The 16,118-nt window shown below is 37.8% G+C and overlaps 1 protein-coding gene across 1 annotated transcript in view; it reads left to right on the top strand.

The window, feature by feature from the left end:
• The window catches only part of atp2a2a (ATPase sarcoplasmic/endoplasmic reticulum Ca2+ transporting 2a), an 80,218-nt gene that overhangs the window by 11,798 nt on the left and 52,302 nt on the right, over window positions 1–16,118 (top strand). The window contains exons 2-3 of the mRNA XM_062051547.1: window positions 4,114–4,131; window positions 4,217–4,299. Of these exons, the coding sequence (XP_061907531.1) occupies window positions 4,114–4,131; window positions 4,217–4,299 (101 nt within the window). The remainder of the gene's footprint in view (window positions 1–4,113; window positions 4,132–4,216; window positions 4,300–16,118) is intronic.

Below are 16,118 nucleotides of genomic sequence, written 5' to 3'. Positions count from 1 at the left end.
TTTTTTAGACCAAATCGACCACTGATGTAATAATAATACATAATAATAATAATAATGTATGTATATCCTTTCAAATGCAATAAACTTATATTTTCCAAATACTTTAACATTGTAATTGAAATATAAACTTTTAAACCTCCGTGTTAAGTAAAACAAACAAACAAACAAACAATAATTAAAAAAAAATCACAACCAAAAGTAATAAAATATGTTGAGGGGCCTGAGGGCCCTCAAATATAAATGACCAAAACAATGAATAAAATATTGACAAAATTGCACATTATTATTGAACATGTAGGCATAGGTAGAGTTTAAAATTACTTAACTGAGAATCAAGTTAGGAGCTTATTAAACAAGAATAACAATATGAACAGTACAGTACAAGTACCGTATTTTTTCGTTTATAAATCACTCCGGAGTATAAGTCGCACCGGCCGAAAATGCATAATAAAGGAAAAAAACTGTAGTATAAGTCGCATTTTTTGGGGAAATTTATTTGATAAAACCCAACACCAAGAATAGACATTTGAAAGGCAATTTAAAATAAATAAAGAATAGTGAACAACAGGCTGAATAAATGTACGTTATATGAGGCATAAATAACCAACTGAGATCGTGCCTGGTATGTTAACGTAACATATTATGGTAAGAGTCATTCAAATAACTATAACATATAGAACATGCTATACGTTTACCAAACAATCTGTCACTCCTAATCGCTAAATCCCATGAAATCTTCTTCCTCGGTGTCTCTTCTAAACAACTCTGCCAACTCCAAAGGTAGACAATGCGCCGCTTCCTCTTCTATCGGTACGTCTAGTCCAGTGGTTCTTAACCTGGGTTCGATCGAACCCTATGGGTTCGGTGAGTCGGCCTCAGGGGTTCTGCGCCGCGGAGGTCAAGACACACCCAACTCATCGTGTAAATAAAAACTTCTCCCTATCGGCGTATTATGGATACCCCCAAACAATGTTAGCTCTAATTTTCCATCTGATTTGCAGATGTGTAATTTGTTGTGAGTTCATGTGTTGGTTTTGTTCTTTGAACAAGGGGATGTTCATGCACAGTTCATTTTGTGCACCATTAAAACAAACATATAACTTTGTCTTGAATTAGAATTTTTTATTTTTTCACTAAAGTGTTTGGTGAATGCGCATATGAAATTGGTGGGGTTCGGTACCTCCAATAAGGTTAAGAACCACTGGTCTAAATAATATTATTTGATATTTTATGGTAATGTGTTAATAATTTCACACATAAGTCGCTCCAGAGTATAAATCGCACCCCCGGCCAAACTATGAAAAAAACTGCGATTTCTAATCCAAAAAATACGGTAGATGTATTAACCGGTCGTATGCAAAGTGTTAGTTTAGTGTAGTAGATTCCAAGTTTGAACACCGACATGACAATATGTCTGTCAAAGGTTTGCAGCACTTTTAGAAATGTTAGTTTTTCAACAGTATTAAATGGCAGCATGTCTTTGGCGATGTATTTAACCACACTTTCTGTGAGCGCACACTATTTTGCAATGTTTTGTTTGCACTCACCTTGTACACTAAACGCAAAGTGAGTGTGGACTGTCGGGTGTTTGTGTTTCAAGAGCCTGTGCAGGTTTTTTTGTTTTGTTTCCGCGCATACTCAGGATAACTTGGTGTTGATAGGCTAATCTTGTTCCAAAGATTAAAACTAAAACTGACATATTTCCGTACTGGTGCTGTGGCATTTGGTTTTGTGTTCATTTCAGCTGAAAAAAACGATGAAAAACATGAATGCTCTTAAAGCATGCACATGGCGATTTGTCGACGCTGGAAAACTTACCAACTTAATTTTAATTTAATTTAATTTATTGTCTGTTAATTGAATATCGGCCCAGGCCTAGCTGTTGTCCTTAGACAGGACCCTTCACCCGCCTTGCTACCAGTGCCAGCCTCACTGGTATGAGGGACTGCAGGTGGAAATGAGAAACAATGCTATAATCTGGTTTATATAGTCTATGCAGAATATTGTTAATGTGCACTGTCCTGTATAACGTAAGAATGAAAACAATTCTAGTACATAGGACAAAAGTAGTGAGATAGCATTGTTCATCTACAACAGTGGTCCTTAACCTTGTTGGAGTTACAGAACCCCACCAGTTTCATATGCGCATTCACCGAACCCTTCTTTAGTGAAAATTAAAATGTTTTTTTTTTTTCAAATTCAAGACAAAGTTGTGTTTTTGGTAACACTTTAGTATGGGGAACATATTCTAAGTAACAAAGACTTAATTTAGAGTTTTTTGGTTAGGGCCAGGGTTAGAGGGTTAGGGTTATAATAAGGCATTAATAAGTACTTAATAATGACTAGTTAAGAGCCAATATGTTACTAATTTGCATGTTAATAAGCAACTAATTAATGGTGAATATGTTCCCCATAATAAAGTGTTACCATGTTTTTTTTACTGGTGCACAAAATGAACCGTGCATGAACATCACCTTGTTCAAACAACAAAACCAACACAGTGCATAAACTCACAACAAATTACACACCTGCAAATCAGTCTGACTTCTGCTGTTGCCGTATCCGTAATACGCCGATAGGGAGAAGTTTGTATTTACACGATGAGTCGGGTGTGTTTTGACCTCCGCCGAACCCCTGAGCCCGACTCACCGAACCCCTAGGGTTCGATCGAACCCAGGTTAAGAACCACTGATCTACGAGCTGGAACCATGGTGAGGCAATATAGACAATATAAATTTGGCCGACGATAGATTTTAACACTATCGTAATATCCTGACAATGCATGTTGAAGGCACATTCCAGCTACTGTATGTCCCACAAATTTGACAGCGACAAGCAAATGAACAGGTCCTCAACACATTAGCATTCTTGCTAGCCAGCTGTCCTTGCATCCATTGGGGAAAATAAACGTTTCTTACAAGTATCGTCACTGGAGAACGAAGAATAGCTAAACATACTACACTACATACGGTAGAAGGCTAGAGCTCTAAGATGTAAACAGGTGGGTGATCCATAGAAATATCGACCGTAACGATATTAAGCATAGTAGCAGTATATGGTCAATACTACAGTGATCAATATTTTTACTGTGAAAAATCTTTTGTCAGTTTTGTTATTGTTAATAACTGTCTTGACTCAGGTCTTTTGGGCATAACCAAAACATTTAGATTAGAGCTAATATTAGGAAATAATTTTAAATGTTTCATCCTGTGTTTTTGTCTTTGTATTTGTGACCAAAAATGCAATCATTCCCTATAAATTAAAATCTAGAAATGTTTAATTACAGTATTAGTAAATAAATAATACATTTAAGAAAATAATTCAACCGAAAATGATGCAATATATTACTGCATCCGTCATCAGCCAAATAAGAGCCTTTTCAATCCGTCTTGAAATGTTTATTATTTACATACCAAATAATATATTGCGATATATATCATTTTTGCAAGAGGCTGCAATATAGATTTCAGGGCATATCCCCCCATCCCGAGCTGGAACTACTATTTCCAATAAGTAAACTTACATGTACTTACAATAAAACAATCATTATTCACACTGTTTAAAATCTTACTGTTGTACTTACCTGCATTGTTTTACTTTCCTAGAATAAAACATAAAATATGATGCATTTTTATTCCGGAATTGTATTTATGGGCCAAGTAGTTGTATGGTGTGTATTTTATGTATTATACTGTACCGGTACTAAAAAAAAAAAAAAAATGTTTTAAATATTTTATTAATAAAGTGTGTTTGAATATACAGTAATTCTGACCTGCATTGTGTTGGTTTTAGAAGTAAACAAAATCTAAAGATTAATTGTCTCATACTTAAATGTTTTGATTGATGCCCTGGGTTTAAATTGTTTGTACATTCTGCTGTAAATGTAAGTAGTGTATATGTAAATCATACTTACAGTACGATTTTGGCTTGTTGACAGTTTTGCAATTATCACTGTATATGTTTTGACATAATGTACTCAACTCCTCTTGAAAGATCCCATTCCTGTGTCTTATATAAGTCTCACCTGGGATAAATGTTTGACATACAGTTTACATGTTTCTTTTTTTTCGTTTGTTTGTTCCTGTTCCATCCCTGGCATGCTTCCCTCGACAGAGTTACCAGCAGAAGAAGGTAATGTTACTCGTACTGTGGATTGTCATAATTACTGTTCTTTGACTGATTTGTTGAAAACCTTCGATCATTCTCTTCTCTATAGGAAAATCTTTATGGGAGCTTGTCATGGAACAGTTTGAAGATTTACTTGTACGAATTCTTCTGCTGGCTGCCTGTATTTCTTTTGTAAGTATGTCACTTCTTTTTTTTCTCATTATTTAGAGGGTTTAAGGTCGTTCATGACCTTCATGATCTTCCCTATTTTGTAGATACAGTAGCCATTACTGCGTCCTGCAAATAGCCTCGTCTTTTGGTGTATTACTTAAACGGTGTCTGTGTGTGCTGTGACAATTTGACACGGATTAGTGCTGAGCTCTGTGTGATGAATGACTGGGATATGATGTTGGCAATGCAGGGTGCTGACTTGTGAACGTCTTCAGTTTGTATAACGCCTCTGAAGGCACATGGGCACGTCCGGGAGTTAAACGCTTGAAGAGTTTCCATTCATCTGAGGAATGGTGACAGCAGCAGCTCTGAGTCAAGCATTGCTATTACGCAACAGCCAGCAACTTTTAACTACGAGATACAGTAGATCAAGGGTGTCCCAATGGGTGTGTGAAACCGCTATGATATTAACATTTTTATTTCATTAAACAGAAAAAACAGCCTACTTCTCAGTTTTCTGTTATGGTGGACAAAAGGAGACAGTTCCATTATTTACTACTATTATTGTTAATAATATTTCAGCCCATTGTTTCCTACAGTACTGCAATCAGTGAAGTGGTAGGTTGCGGTCTAAGCACCTAAAATAGTGTAACATTTATTTAAAAAGTATTTGTGTTATTAGTTATTATTATCAGCATTTCATCTTTTTTTTGCATTTTTTGTCAATGTACAGCTGGGTTGCATATGAAGTCATATCCGATTTTCGTCTTCGCGCCTTAAAGGCCTACTGAAATGAGATTTTCTTATTTAAACGGGGATAGCAGGTCCATTCTATGTGTCATACTTGATCATTTTGCGATATTGCCATATTTTTGCTGAAAGGATTTAGTAGAGAACATCGACGATAAAGTTGGCAACTTTTGGTCGCTGATAAAAAAGCCTTGCCTGTACCGGAAGTAGCGTGACGTCACAGGTTGTGGAGCTCCTCACATCTGCACATTGTTTGCAATCATGACCACCAGCAGCGAGAGCGATTTGGACCGAGAAAGCAACGATTACCCCATTAATTTGAGCGAGGATGAAATATTTGTGAATGAGGAAAGTGAGAGTGAAGGATTAGAGGGCAGTGGAAGCGATTCAGATAGGGAAGATGCCGTGAAAGGCGGATGGGACCTGATATTCAGCTGGGAATGACTAAAACAGTAAATAAACACAAGACATATATATACTCTATTAGCCACAACACAACCAGGCTCCCCTCCCGTCCATATAACCCGCCAATACAAATCAAACACCCGTACAACACACTCAATCCCACAGCCCGAAGTACCGTTCACCTCCGCAAAGTTCATACAGCACATATATTTCCCCAAAGTTACGTACGTGGCATGCACTTAGCGGCACGCACGTACGGGCAAGCGATCAAATGTTTGGAAGCCGCAGCTGCGTACTCACGGTAGCGCGTATCAAAGTCCTCCTGGTAAGAGTCTCTGTTGTCCCAGTTCTCCACAGGCCAATGGTAAAGCTTGACTGTCATTGTTCGGGAATGTAAACAATGAAACACCGGCTACGACGTAGCCGCTACGTGTTTGTGTTGCTGCAGCCGGCCGCTAATACACCGCTTCCCACCTACAGCTTTCTTCTTTGCTGTCTTCATTGTTCATTAAACAAATTGCAAAAGATTCACCAACACAGATGCCCAGAATACTGTGGAATTTTGCGATGAAAACAGACGACTTAATAGCTGGCCACAATACTGTCCCAAAATGTCCGCTACAATCCGTGACGTCACACGCAAACGTCATCATACCGAGACGTTTTCAGCAGGATATTTTGCGGGAAATTTAAAATTGCACTTTACTAATCTAACCCGGCCGTATTGGCATGTGTTGCAATGTTAAGACTTCATCATTGATATATAAACTATCAGACTGCGTGGTCGGTTGTAGTGGCTTTCAGTAGGCCTTTAATTGACATGATGGTCAAGCAGCTTGAGCGCAGCATTAAAACAAGTGAGAGTGAGTGTAAAGTTTGAGCAGAAAATGACGTATTGCTGTTCTGTTCTTGGGTGTTCCAGTCGTTCAAATATAGTGATAGGGAAGAGCTTTCATAGAGTCCCGAAAGAAGTGGTTCATAAAGATAATGATGAAGTCAGGGAAAAAAAACAAAAGTGTGTCGAAGGTAATGGCTCTTAAAAATATCACTTTTATCTTGTGGTATACAATCGGACCTCTTGTGTCTGCAACGATCACTTTGTAAAATGTTTGTTTGAACGTTTGAGAAACATTCTGTGATGCAATCAAGTAAATTCTCTACTGTATTAGTAGTGTTTGATAGCAGAAATAAACGTAATAAACAAACAATCTCATTAGGTGGTCTTTTTTTGTGGTTACTATGCCTAATATAACTACAAAGACCTGCTTGTGCCAATAAACTAACGTCATGTTAAGTCCTAGTAATAAATATTGAGATTGTTGGTCCAATCCACAATAGGGTCGATTTAAAGGCTAGAGTATACAAATGAGTTTTAAGATGGGACTTGATTGCTTCTACTGAGGTAGCATCTCTAACTGTTACCGGTAAGGCATTCCAGAGTACAAATACTGGAGCCCGAATAAAAATCGCTGTAAAGCCCGCAGACTTTTTTTGGGCTCTGGGAATCACTAATAAGCCGGAGTTGTTTGAATGCAGGGCGGGACACATGGTACAATACAATGATCAAAATAGGATGAGGCTAGACCGTTTAGTATTTTATACGTAAGTAGTAAAACCTTAAAGTGCACAGGAAGCCATTGCAGGTGAGCCAGTATAGGCGTAATATGATCAAACTTTCTTGTTCTTGTCAAAAGTCTAGCAACCGCATTTTGTACCAACGGTAATCTTTTAATGCTAGACATAGGGAGACCTGAAAATAACTTGTTACAGTAATCGAGACGAGACGTAACAAACGCATGAATAATGATCTCAGCGTCGGTGGTGGACAAAATGGAACGAATTGTAGCGATATTACGGAGATGAAAGAAGGCCGTTTTAGTAACACTCTTAATGTGTGACTCAATCGAGAGAGTTGGGTTGAAGATAATACGGAGATTTTTACCGAATCGCTTTGTGTAATTGTTCGGTTGTCAAATTTTAAGGTGGTATTATTAAATAGGTGTCGGTGTCTAGCAGGACGGATTATCAACATTTCCGTTTTGTTAGCATTAAGATGCAAAAAGTTGCTAGACATTCATTGTTTAATTTCATTAAGACACGCCTCTAGGTGACTACAATCTTCATTGGATTTCATTGGATATTAGTGCGACCCCTGCACCCATTTTAAGGGGACGGGCAATATGTGCATTTGTATAGTTAGGAGGAGATGCCTTGTTAAGCGGGGGAACATTTTCTGAGACCAATGACGTTAAGATTGTTGTCTCTCATGACCTCATTAACTAATAATGTTTTGGGAGACAATGATCTGATGTTTAAAAAGCCCATATTATAGGCTGTTTTAGGCATTTTTGTTAATGATATCCATAGTACTGATATTAAAAACCTTACGTTTATTTTGTGTAATACGCCTTAAATAATTTCGATCACATCTAGGAATTGATATGATGGGGATATTGAGATTATTTGCTTGGTGCTACGATAGATTTAACACTTCATCATTTGCCACCTCAGTAGAATGCATGTTCACCTCTGGCACAGTCACTACAGAAAAAACATTATGTGAGTTATGTATTATTCTACGAGAAATTCTGTGTGTGCAGGAATTTTCCAGCCTGGCGTTGGTTTCAATCAATCAAGTTTATTTGTATAGCCCCTAATCATGAAGGGCTGCACAAACCACAATGACATCACTGGTCTGAACTAACATTCGGGCAAGAAAAACTCAAAACCCAAAATGGGAAAACACAGAAACCTTGGGAAGGGACCGCAGATGTTGGGACCCCTTCCTGGGTGACCAGCTGCAATACATGCCAAGTGGGTACAGTTGTAAATTATTCATGATAATGGGAAACATTATGGATGAAACATAGGGTATAATACAATCAGCAAAATCAATCAATCAATCAAATTTACTTATATAGCCCTTAATCACAAATGTCTCAAAAGGCTGCACAAGCCACAGCGACATCCTCTGCTCAGATCCCACATGGACAAGATAAGAATGGTGCTAAACTGTTCATTTTGTACGTAATAAAACCTTAAAGTCACATCTTAAGTGAACCGGGATAACCGGTATAAGCATAATACAATCGAACTTGCTTGTCCTAGTCAAAAAGTAAATTATTGCACATTGTTCTAATGTGTGGCACCTCTAGACAAGAATATGTTGACTGACAATCTAAAAGTAACATGTCTTCCTTCACTCCAAATGTTCTCAGTTTTATGCATTTTTATGTACAAAATAGAAAAATTGCAAACGGAATTTTGGAGAGAAATATCACAATTGGGTTTCTTCCAAAAATCGTGCAGCCCAAGTTAGTATTGAGGACCACAGATCAGTTCAGGTGTTTATATTAGGTTCTGCAAGTGCTCATTTTTGGTGGCATCAGTTCAGAGTCTGTGTGTTTGCTCCAAATCTTGGTGTTTTGTGTCAAAATGGCATTTCACATGTCCATGGTTTGTTAGTCTTAGTCTCTGATCGTGCAATAAACTAGTCTTGTGCTTCCAGAGAAAAGCATAAACATAAATGAGTTCATGCAGTCTGGATTGAAAGCACCAATTTAGCTGCGCATATTCATTTTCTTACACAGTGTGTCGTTATTATTCTGATGTCTCTCGCCGCCGTCCTCTCTCTTTACCCGTCCGCCTCGACCGGTGGTCACGACGAGAGAGGGCAGAAGTTCTTCACCATCTAATGCTCACTTTTCTCTGTCCTACTTAGGTCGTAAGTCTCGCTCCTTTTCCTCTTATTTTCGCCGATATCACTTGTTCTTCTGTGCTACTCACTTCACTTCTCAATGGTCTTTCTCTGCATTTAGTAGTGATGTGCGAATCAATACTGAAATATCGATACCGGATCTTTATGCTCTAATATTGATTCTTAAATCAATATTAGTCATTTGCGGTAATGTTTATCATTAACAGGGGCACAGTGTAAAGCAAGGGTCGCCAACCCGTCGCGATCTACCAGTCGATCTTTGGGACCCTACCGGTCGATAATGAAAATATTAGGGGAAAAAATCCACAATCAGACAATCATTTTAAAGGCCTACTGAAATGCGATTTTCTTATTTAAACGGGGATAGCAGGTCCATTCTATGTGTCATACTTGACCATTTCGCGATATTGCCATATTTTTGCTGAAAGGATTTAGTAGAGAACATCGACGTTAAAGTTTGCAACTTTTGGTCGCTGTTAAAAAAGCCTTGCCTGTACCGGAAGTAGCGTGACGTCACAGATTGTGGAGCTCCTCACATCTGCACATTGTTTACAATCATGGCCACCAGCAGCGAGAGCGTTTCGGACCGAGAAAGCGACGATTTCCCCATTAATTTGAGCGAGGATGAAAGATTTGTGGATGAGGAAAGTGAGAGTGAAGGATTAGAGGGCAGTGGAATCGATTCAGATAGGGAAGATGCTGTGAGAGGCGGGTGGAACCTGATATTCAGCTGGGAATGACTAAAACAGTAAATAAACACAATACATATATATATATTCTATTAGCTACAACATAACCAGGCTTATATTTAATATGCCACAAATTAATCCCGCATAACAAACACCTCCCCCCTCCCGTCCATATAACCCGCCAATACAAATCAAACACTCGCACAACACACTCAATCTCACAGCCCAAAGTACCGTTCACCTCCGCAAAGTTCATACAGCACATATATTTCCCCAAAGTCCCCAAAGTTACGTACGTGACATGCACATAGCGGCACGCACGTACGGACAAGCGATCAAATGTTTGGAAGCCGCAGCTGCATACTCACGGTACTGCGTCTGTGTATCCAACTCAAAGTCCTCCTGGTAAGAGTCTCTGTTGTCCCAGTTCTCCACAGGCCAATGGTAAAGCTTGACTGTCAACTTTCAGAAATGTAAACAATGAAACACCGGCTACATGTTTGTGTTGCTGCGGCCGGCCGCTAATACACCGCTTCCCACCTACAGCTTTCTTCTTTGCCGTCTCCGTTGTTCATTAAACAAATTGCAAAAGCTTCACCAACACAGATGTCCAGAATACTGTGGAATTTTGCGATGAAAACAGATGACTTAATAGCTGGCCACAATGGTGTCCCAAAATGTCCGCTACAATCCGTGACGTCACGCGCAAACGTCATCATACCGAGACGTTTTCAGCAGGATATTTCGCGGGAATTTTAAAATTGCACTTTACCAATCTAACCCGGCCGTATTGGCATGTGTTGCAATGTTAAGATTTCATCATTGATATATAAACTATCAGACTGCGTGGTCGGTAGTAGTGGGTTTCAGTAGGCCTTTAACACCTGAACACGCACGCATGCTTCTGCATCTCTCTATTCAGCCTCTCATCCTGTTGCTCTCAACACCGTGACCTCACCTTCCCGAGCACAGCCGCCCACTACACCCACTTGTCTTGCAAATGCACATCTCTTGGTGTGCTCAAAAATCATGGCAATGCAACAATGCATTATGGCTGATTGTTGCGATGCATCGGACATTTTCTAGCATCCGACATTTAAACAACTTTTCCCTCAACCACGAGCATCGTCACTCGCCTGCGACAGGAAGCTAACAAGCCAAATACTACAGTCTGTGAACAGTGCTCCAAAGTACGGAATTTGTGTTGATTTATTGGGAATATAAAACTAAACATTGACTTATGCAAGGTGGCAGATAAAGGACTTCTCCATTTATCCCCTTGTTATCACTGAGAATAATAACACCATATGAACAGCCAGTTTTAATGCGACAACCGGTAGGATGAATAAATATACTACAGTACTAAGACTACAGTGGCCATACAGTGGGGGTGCCCGAAAGTGCGGCACAGGGTCTGTATGTGGCCCGTGACACGTTTGTCATTTGCCCCAGGCACATTACAAAAAACACCAGCAAAAATGGGAAAAACAGCAAGAAACACTGAGTAAGAACGCATTCAGTGCAGAATAATGCTATTATTCTGCATTATTTGTTTTGCTCTGTGATTTTATATTGTTTACGATGATTTGCCAAGGGCTGCAAAACTCAGAATACACTACTTTTTAAATTTGACTAGACACCTTAGCAGTGTTTCCCATAAACTGCCAAGATACCTGTGGCGGTGGGGGCGTGGCTATGGGCGTGGTCACCATGACATCATCGAGTAATTTGCATAATTTACTACAATGATTTGATTTTCTCTAAAAAGGCTAAAAAAATGTATACTAATTAATAACAGTTTTGTTTTAAACGTCCATCCATCCATCCATTTTACAATATAATTACAACACTTTATGTACATATTTATATACAGATTTGAACAATAAGTTATTCACTGAAATATATTTATTAATTGTGGTTCTTACAAAAAATATATCTTATAAAATATAAAAGCTAAAATGTCTCAAAGCTCTGCCCCTTTAATTAGTGCATACTAAATAATTTAACTTTAGCCTACTACTACAACCATATTATTTACCAGCAACATAAAGTGAAACAGAGGCAGAGGTGTCCTGCCACAGTCAGTAACAAATAAACAGAAAACAGTAGTGGTGGTAGATAGACACAGAGCTTCATCAAACATCTGATCCACTGAACAAAGAGCTCCAAAAATCTTGAACTTTAGACTGCCATCAGTTTTACTCCCTACACTTAACCATGTGTTTCCTACTGCCTGCAGACTTTGCACCCTTTGTTATATACACATGTTGTGTTTCTAATATAAATACATTTAATAAAGTAAAATACAAATAAGGCAACAAAAGAAGTATCCTACACTTCTCTTTTGTAAAGTAAATCTGAACAGCCGATATGGGCATCTACATCAACTATATGATTTGCCTGAGAAGCTGGAGAGGACAAAAAAATAAAATAAAATAAAATACATTTATTTTTTATTTTTTTTATTTTTTATTTGTGGCGGACGTAATTCTTTCGTGGCGGGCCGCCACAAATAAATGAATGTGTGGGAAACCCTGCCTTAGGTATATTTGCACAAAGTATCGAATCGGTATCGCAATTACCAGCCTGAATTTTGCGCGATATATGATTGGAAAGAAAATCAGTGGTATTGCACATCACTAGCATTTAGAGTCGCCATGTTTACCGCCTGGAATGTTCTGATTTTAATTTGGCTAAGCAGTATTATGTGGGCTGGTTTAACTCTCATACATTTGGTCAGTGTATTTCTGAATCTGATGAACTGGTACCGTAAATTCTATAAAAGCTGCGTTCCGTGCTAACTTCAGATACTTAAATAAATAATTGATAATAGGTCGAGGTCTCTATAGGAGAGTGTCTGGATCCGGAGTCGTACCGCAGCCCACCATTTAATGATCCCATTTTTATTTGCATTGATTGAGACTTTTATTAGTAGATTGCACAGTGCAGTACATATTCTGTACAATTGACCACTAAATGATAACACCCGAATACGTTTTTCAACTTGTTTAAGTCGGGGTCCACTTAAATTGATTCATGATACAGATATACACTACCGTTCAAAAGTTTGGGGTCACATTGAAATGTCCTTATTTTTGAAGGAAAAGCACTGTACTTTTCAATGAAGATACCTTTAAACTAGTCTTAACTTTAAAGAAATACACTCTATACATTGCAAATGTGGTAAATGACTATTCTAGCTGCAAATGTCTGGTTTTTGGTGCAATATCTACGTAGGTGTATAGAGGCCCATTTCCAGCAACTATCACTCCAGTGTTCTAATGGTACAATGTGTTTGCTCATTGGCTCAGAAGGCTAATTGATGATTAAAAAACCCTTGTGCAATCATGTTCACACATCTGAAAACAGTTTAGCTCGTTACAGAAGCTACAAAACTGACCTTCCTTTGAGCAGATTGAGTTTCTGGAGCATCACATTTGTGGGGTCAATTAAACGCTCAAAATGGCCAGAAAAAGAGAACTTTCATCTGAAACTCGACAGTCTATTCTTGTTCTTAGAAATGAAGGCTATTCCACAAAATTGTTTGGGTGACCCCAAACTTTTGAACGGTAGTGTATACTATCATCATAATACAGTCATCACACAAGATAATCATCTGAGTATATACATTGAATTATTTACATTATTTACAATCCGGGATGTGGAGGGGGGTGTTAGGTTTGGTTGATATCAACACTTCAGTCATCAACAATTGCATCATCAGAGAAATGGACATTGGAACAGTGTAGGTCTGACTTGGTAGGATATGTACAGCAAGTAGTGGACATAGAGAGAGAGAGAGATCAGAAAGCATAAGAATATGTATCTACATTTGATTATTTACATTTGATTATTTACAATCCGGGGAGGTAGGATGTGGAAGGGAGGGTGTTAGTTTAGGGTTGAAGTTGCCTGGAGGTGTTTTTTTTAGTGCGGTTTTGAAGGAGGATAGAGATGCCCTTTCTTTTTACACAAGTGTCATTTTTGGTGGATTTGGCCAACTTGTCTGTAATTTTTCTTTGTTTCCTGTATAGTGTTTATATGGGAGCCCTGTTTCATTGTTTCTGTAGAATATTACACAAATGGACATACTAAAAATACCCCAGATAGGGAAAAATAAGAAACTTTGAGAAAGGATTGCCGCTGTGGGAACCCCCCTTTTTGGTGTGATCGGCTGCAATGTGAGTCAGTAATTGAATTGTTAAATTAATGAATAATTAAATTAATCATCATTAATTCATTATAATTTTTTTTTTTTCTGTGTTCTGTTGAAATTAAGTCTGTGTCGAACCAGTGTTTCCCACACATTCATTTATTTGTGGCGGCCCGCCACGAAAGAATTACGTCCGCCACAAATTAAAAAAATAAATTAAAAAAATTAAAAAAAAATTTAAAAAAAAATTAAATATATATTAAGATTAAAGATTAAAGTATCAATTATTGTCACACACACACTAGATGTGGTGAAATTTGTCCTCTGCATTTGAACCATCCCCTTGGGGAGCAGTGGGCAGCAGCGGCGCCGCGCCCGGGAATCATTTTGGTGATTTAACCCCCAACTCCAACCCTTGATGCTGAGTGCCAAGCAGGGAGGGAAACGGGTCCCATTTTTATAGTCTTTGGTATGACTCGGCTGGGATTTGAACTCCAACCTACCGATCTCAGGGCGGACACTCTAACCACTATATATATATATATATATATATATACATACCGGTATGTATATATATATATATATATATATATATATATATATATATATATATATATATATATATATATATATATTTATTATTATTATTATTATTATTTTTGTCCTCTCCAGCTTCTCAGGCAAATCATATAGTTGATGTAGATGCCCATATCGGCTGTTCAGATTTACTTTACAAAAGAGAAGTGTAGGATACTTCTCTTGTTGCCTTATTTGTATTTGACTTTATTAAATGTATTTATATTAGAAACACATGTGTGTATAACAAAAGGTGCAAAGTCTGCAGGCAGTAGGAAACACATGGTTAAGTGTAGGGAGTACAACTGATGGCAGTGTAAAGTTCAAGATTTTTGGAGCTCTTTGTTCAGTGGATCAGATGTTTGATGAAGCTCTGTGTCTATCTACCACCACTACTGTTTTCTGTTTATTTGTTACTGACTGTGGCAGGACACCTCTGCCTCTGTTTCACTTTATGTTGCTGGTAAATAATATGGTTGTAGTAGTAGGCTAAAGTTAAATTATTTAGTATGCACTAATTAAAGGGGCAGAGCTTTGAGACATTTTAGCTTTTATATTTTATAAGATATATTTTTTGTAAGAACCACAATTAATAAATATATTTCAGTGAATAACTTATTGTTCAAATCTGTATTTAAATATGTACATAAAGTGTTGTAATTATATTGTAAAATGGATGGATGGATGGACGTTTAAAACAAAACTGTTATTATTAATTAGTAAGTATACATTTTTGAGCCTTTTTAGAGAAAATAAAATCATTGTAGTAAATTATGCAAATTACTCGAGGGCATGGTGACCACGCCCATAGCCACGCCCCCACCGCCACAGGTATCTAGGCAGTTTATGGGAAACACTGCGAACCATATTCAAACCACTACACATAATTTAGAGGTACAAAACAATAGTAATGGTAAACAATAGTACCGTAATTCCATTTATCCAATTCTTATGTTATGGGTTGGTATCCGTGAAAACAAAATGTTTTTAACAGAAAACTGATTTTTAAGAACACATTTTTTTTTTACAAAAAAATTATTGGAGATTGGGGCCAAAGGGATGCTTTTCAAAAATAACATTGTCATTGTAACCCATTAAAATGGCAATCTATAAATATATACAGTAAGTGTTCACTGTTTAGTGTAGGCTGTCATTCCTGTTTTGCATATCTGCCATTGAAGACCACGACAAGCATTTTGCACTTAGTGCAACTAATGGCCTGGCATACATATTACTCTTTGGCAAAACAAAATAAACACCAGACATAAAATAAACATCTTAAGATGCAACTATTATAAGATTGGATCAGACTGGACAAATGATAGTATGCATTTGTGCTCTGGTGTGTGCGTGCAGATCTGGTATGCACTGTACAACTGCCAGGTGATATGGAGGTGTCAGGGGCTGCTGCTTGACAAGGGAACAGAGCACCACTCAAGGCCAAATTTGGGTCTTTTTTGCTCATTGATCAGACTTAACTTTTTTCAGTCAAACCTGATATACAGTACGGCTGACCTAAACAGTTTACCACCAAACTGAATGAGATATT

Source organism: Entelurus aequoreus, linkage group LG06 (assembly GCF_033978785.1).
Source record: "Entelurus aequoreus isolate RoL-2023_Sb linkage group LG06, RoL_Eaeq_v1.1, whole genome shotgun sequence".
Taxonomy (NCBI): Eukaryota; Metazoa; Chordata; class Actinopteri; order Syngnathiformes; family Syngnathidae; genus Entelurus; species Entelurus aequoreus.
This window is presented reverse-complemented; position numbering and strand designations above follow the sequence as displayed.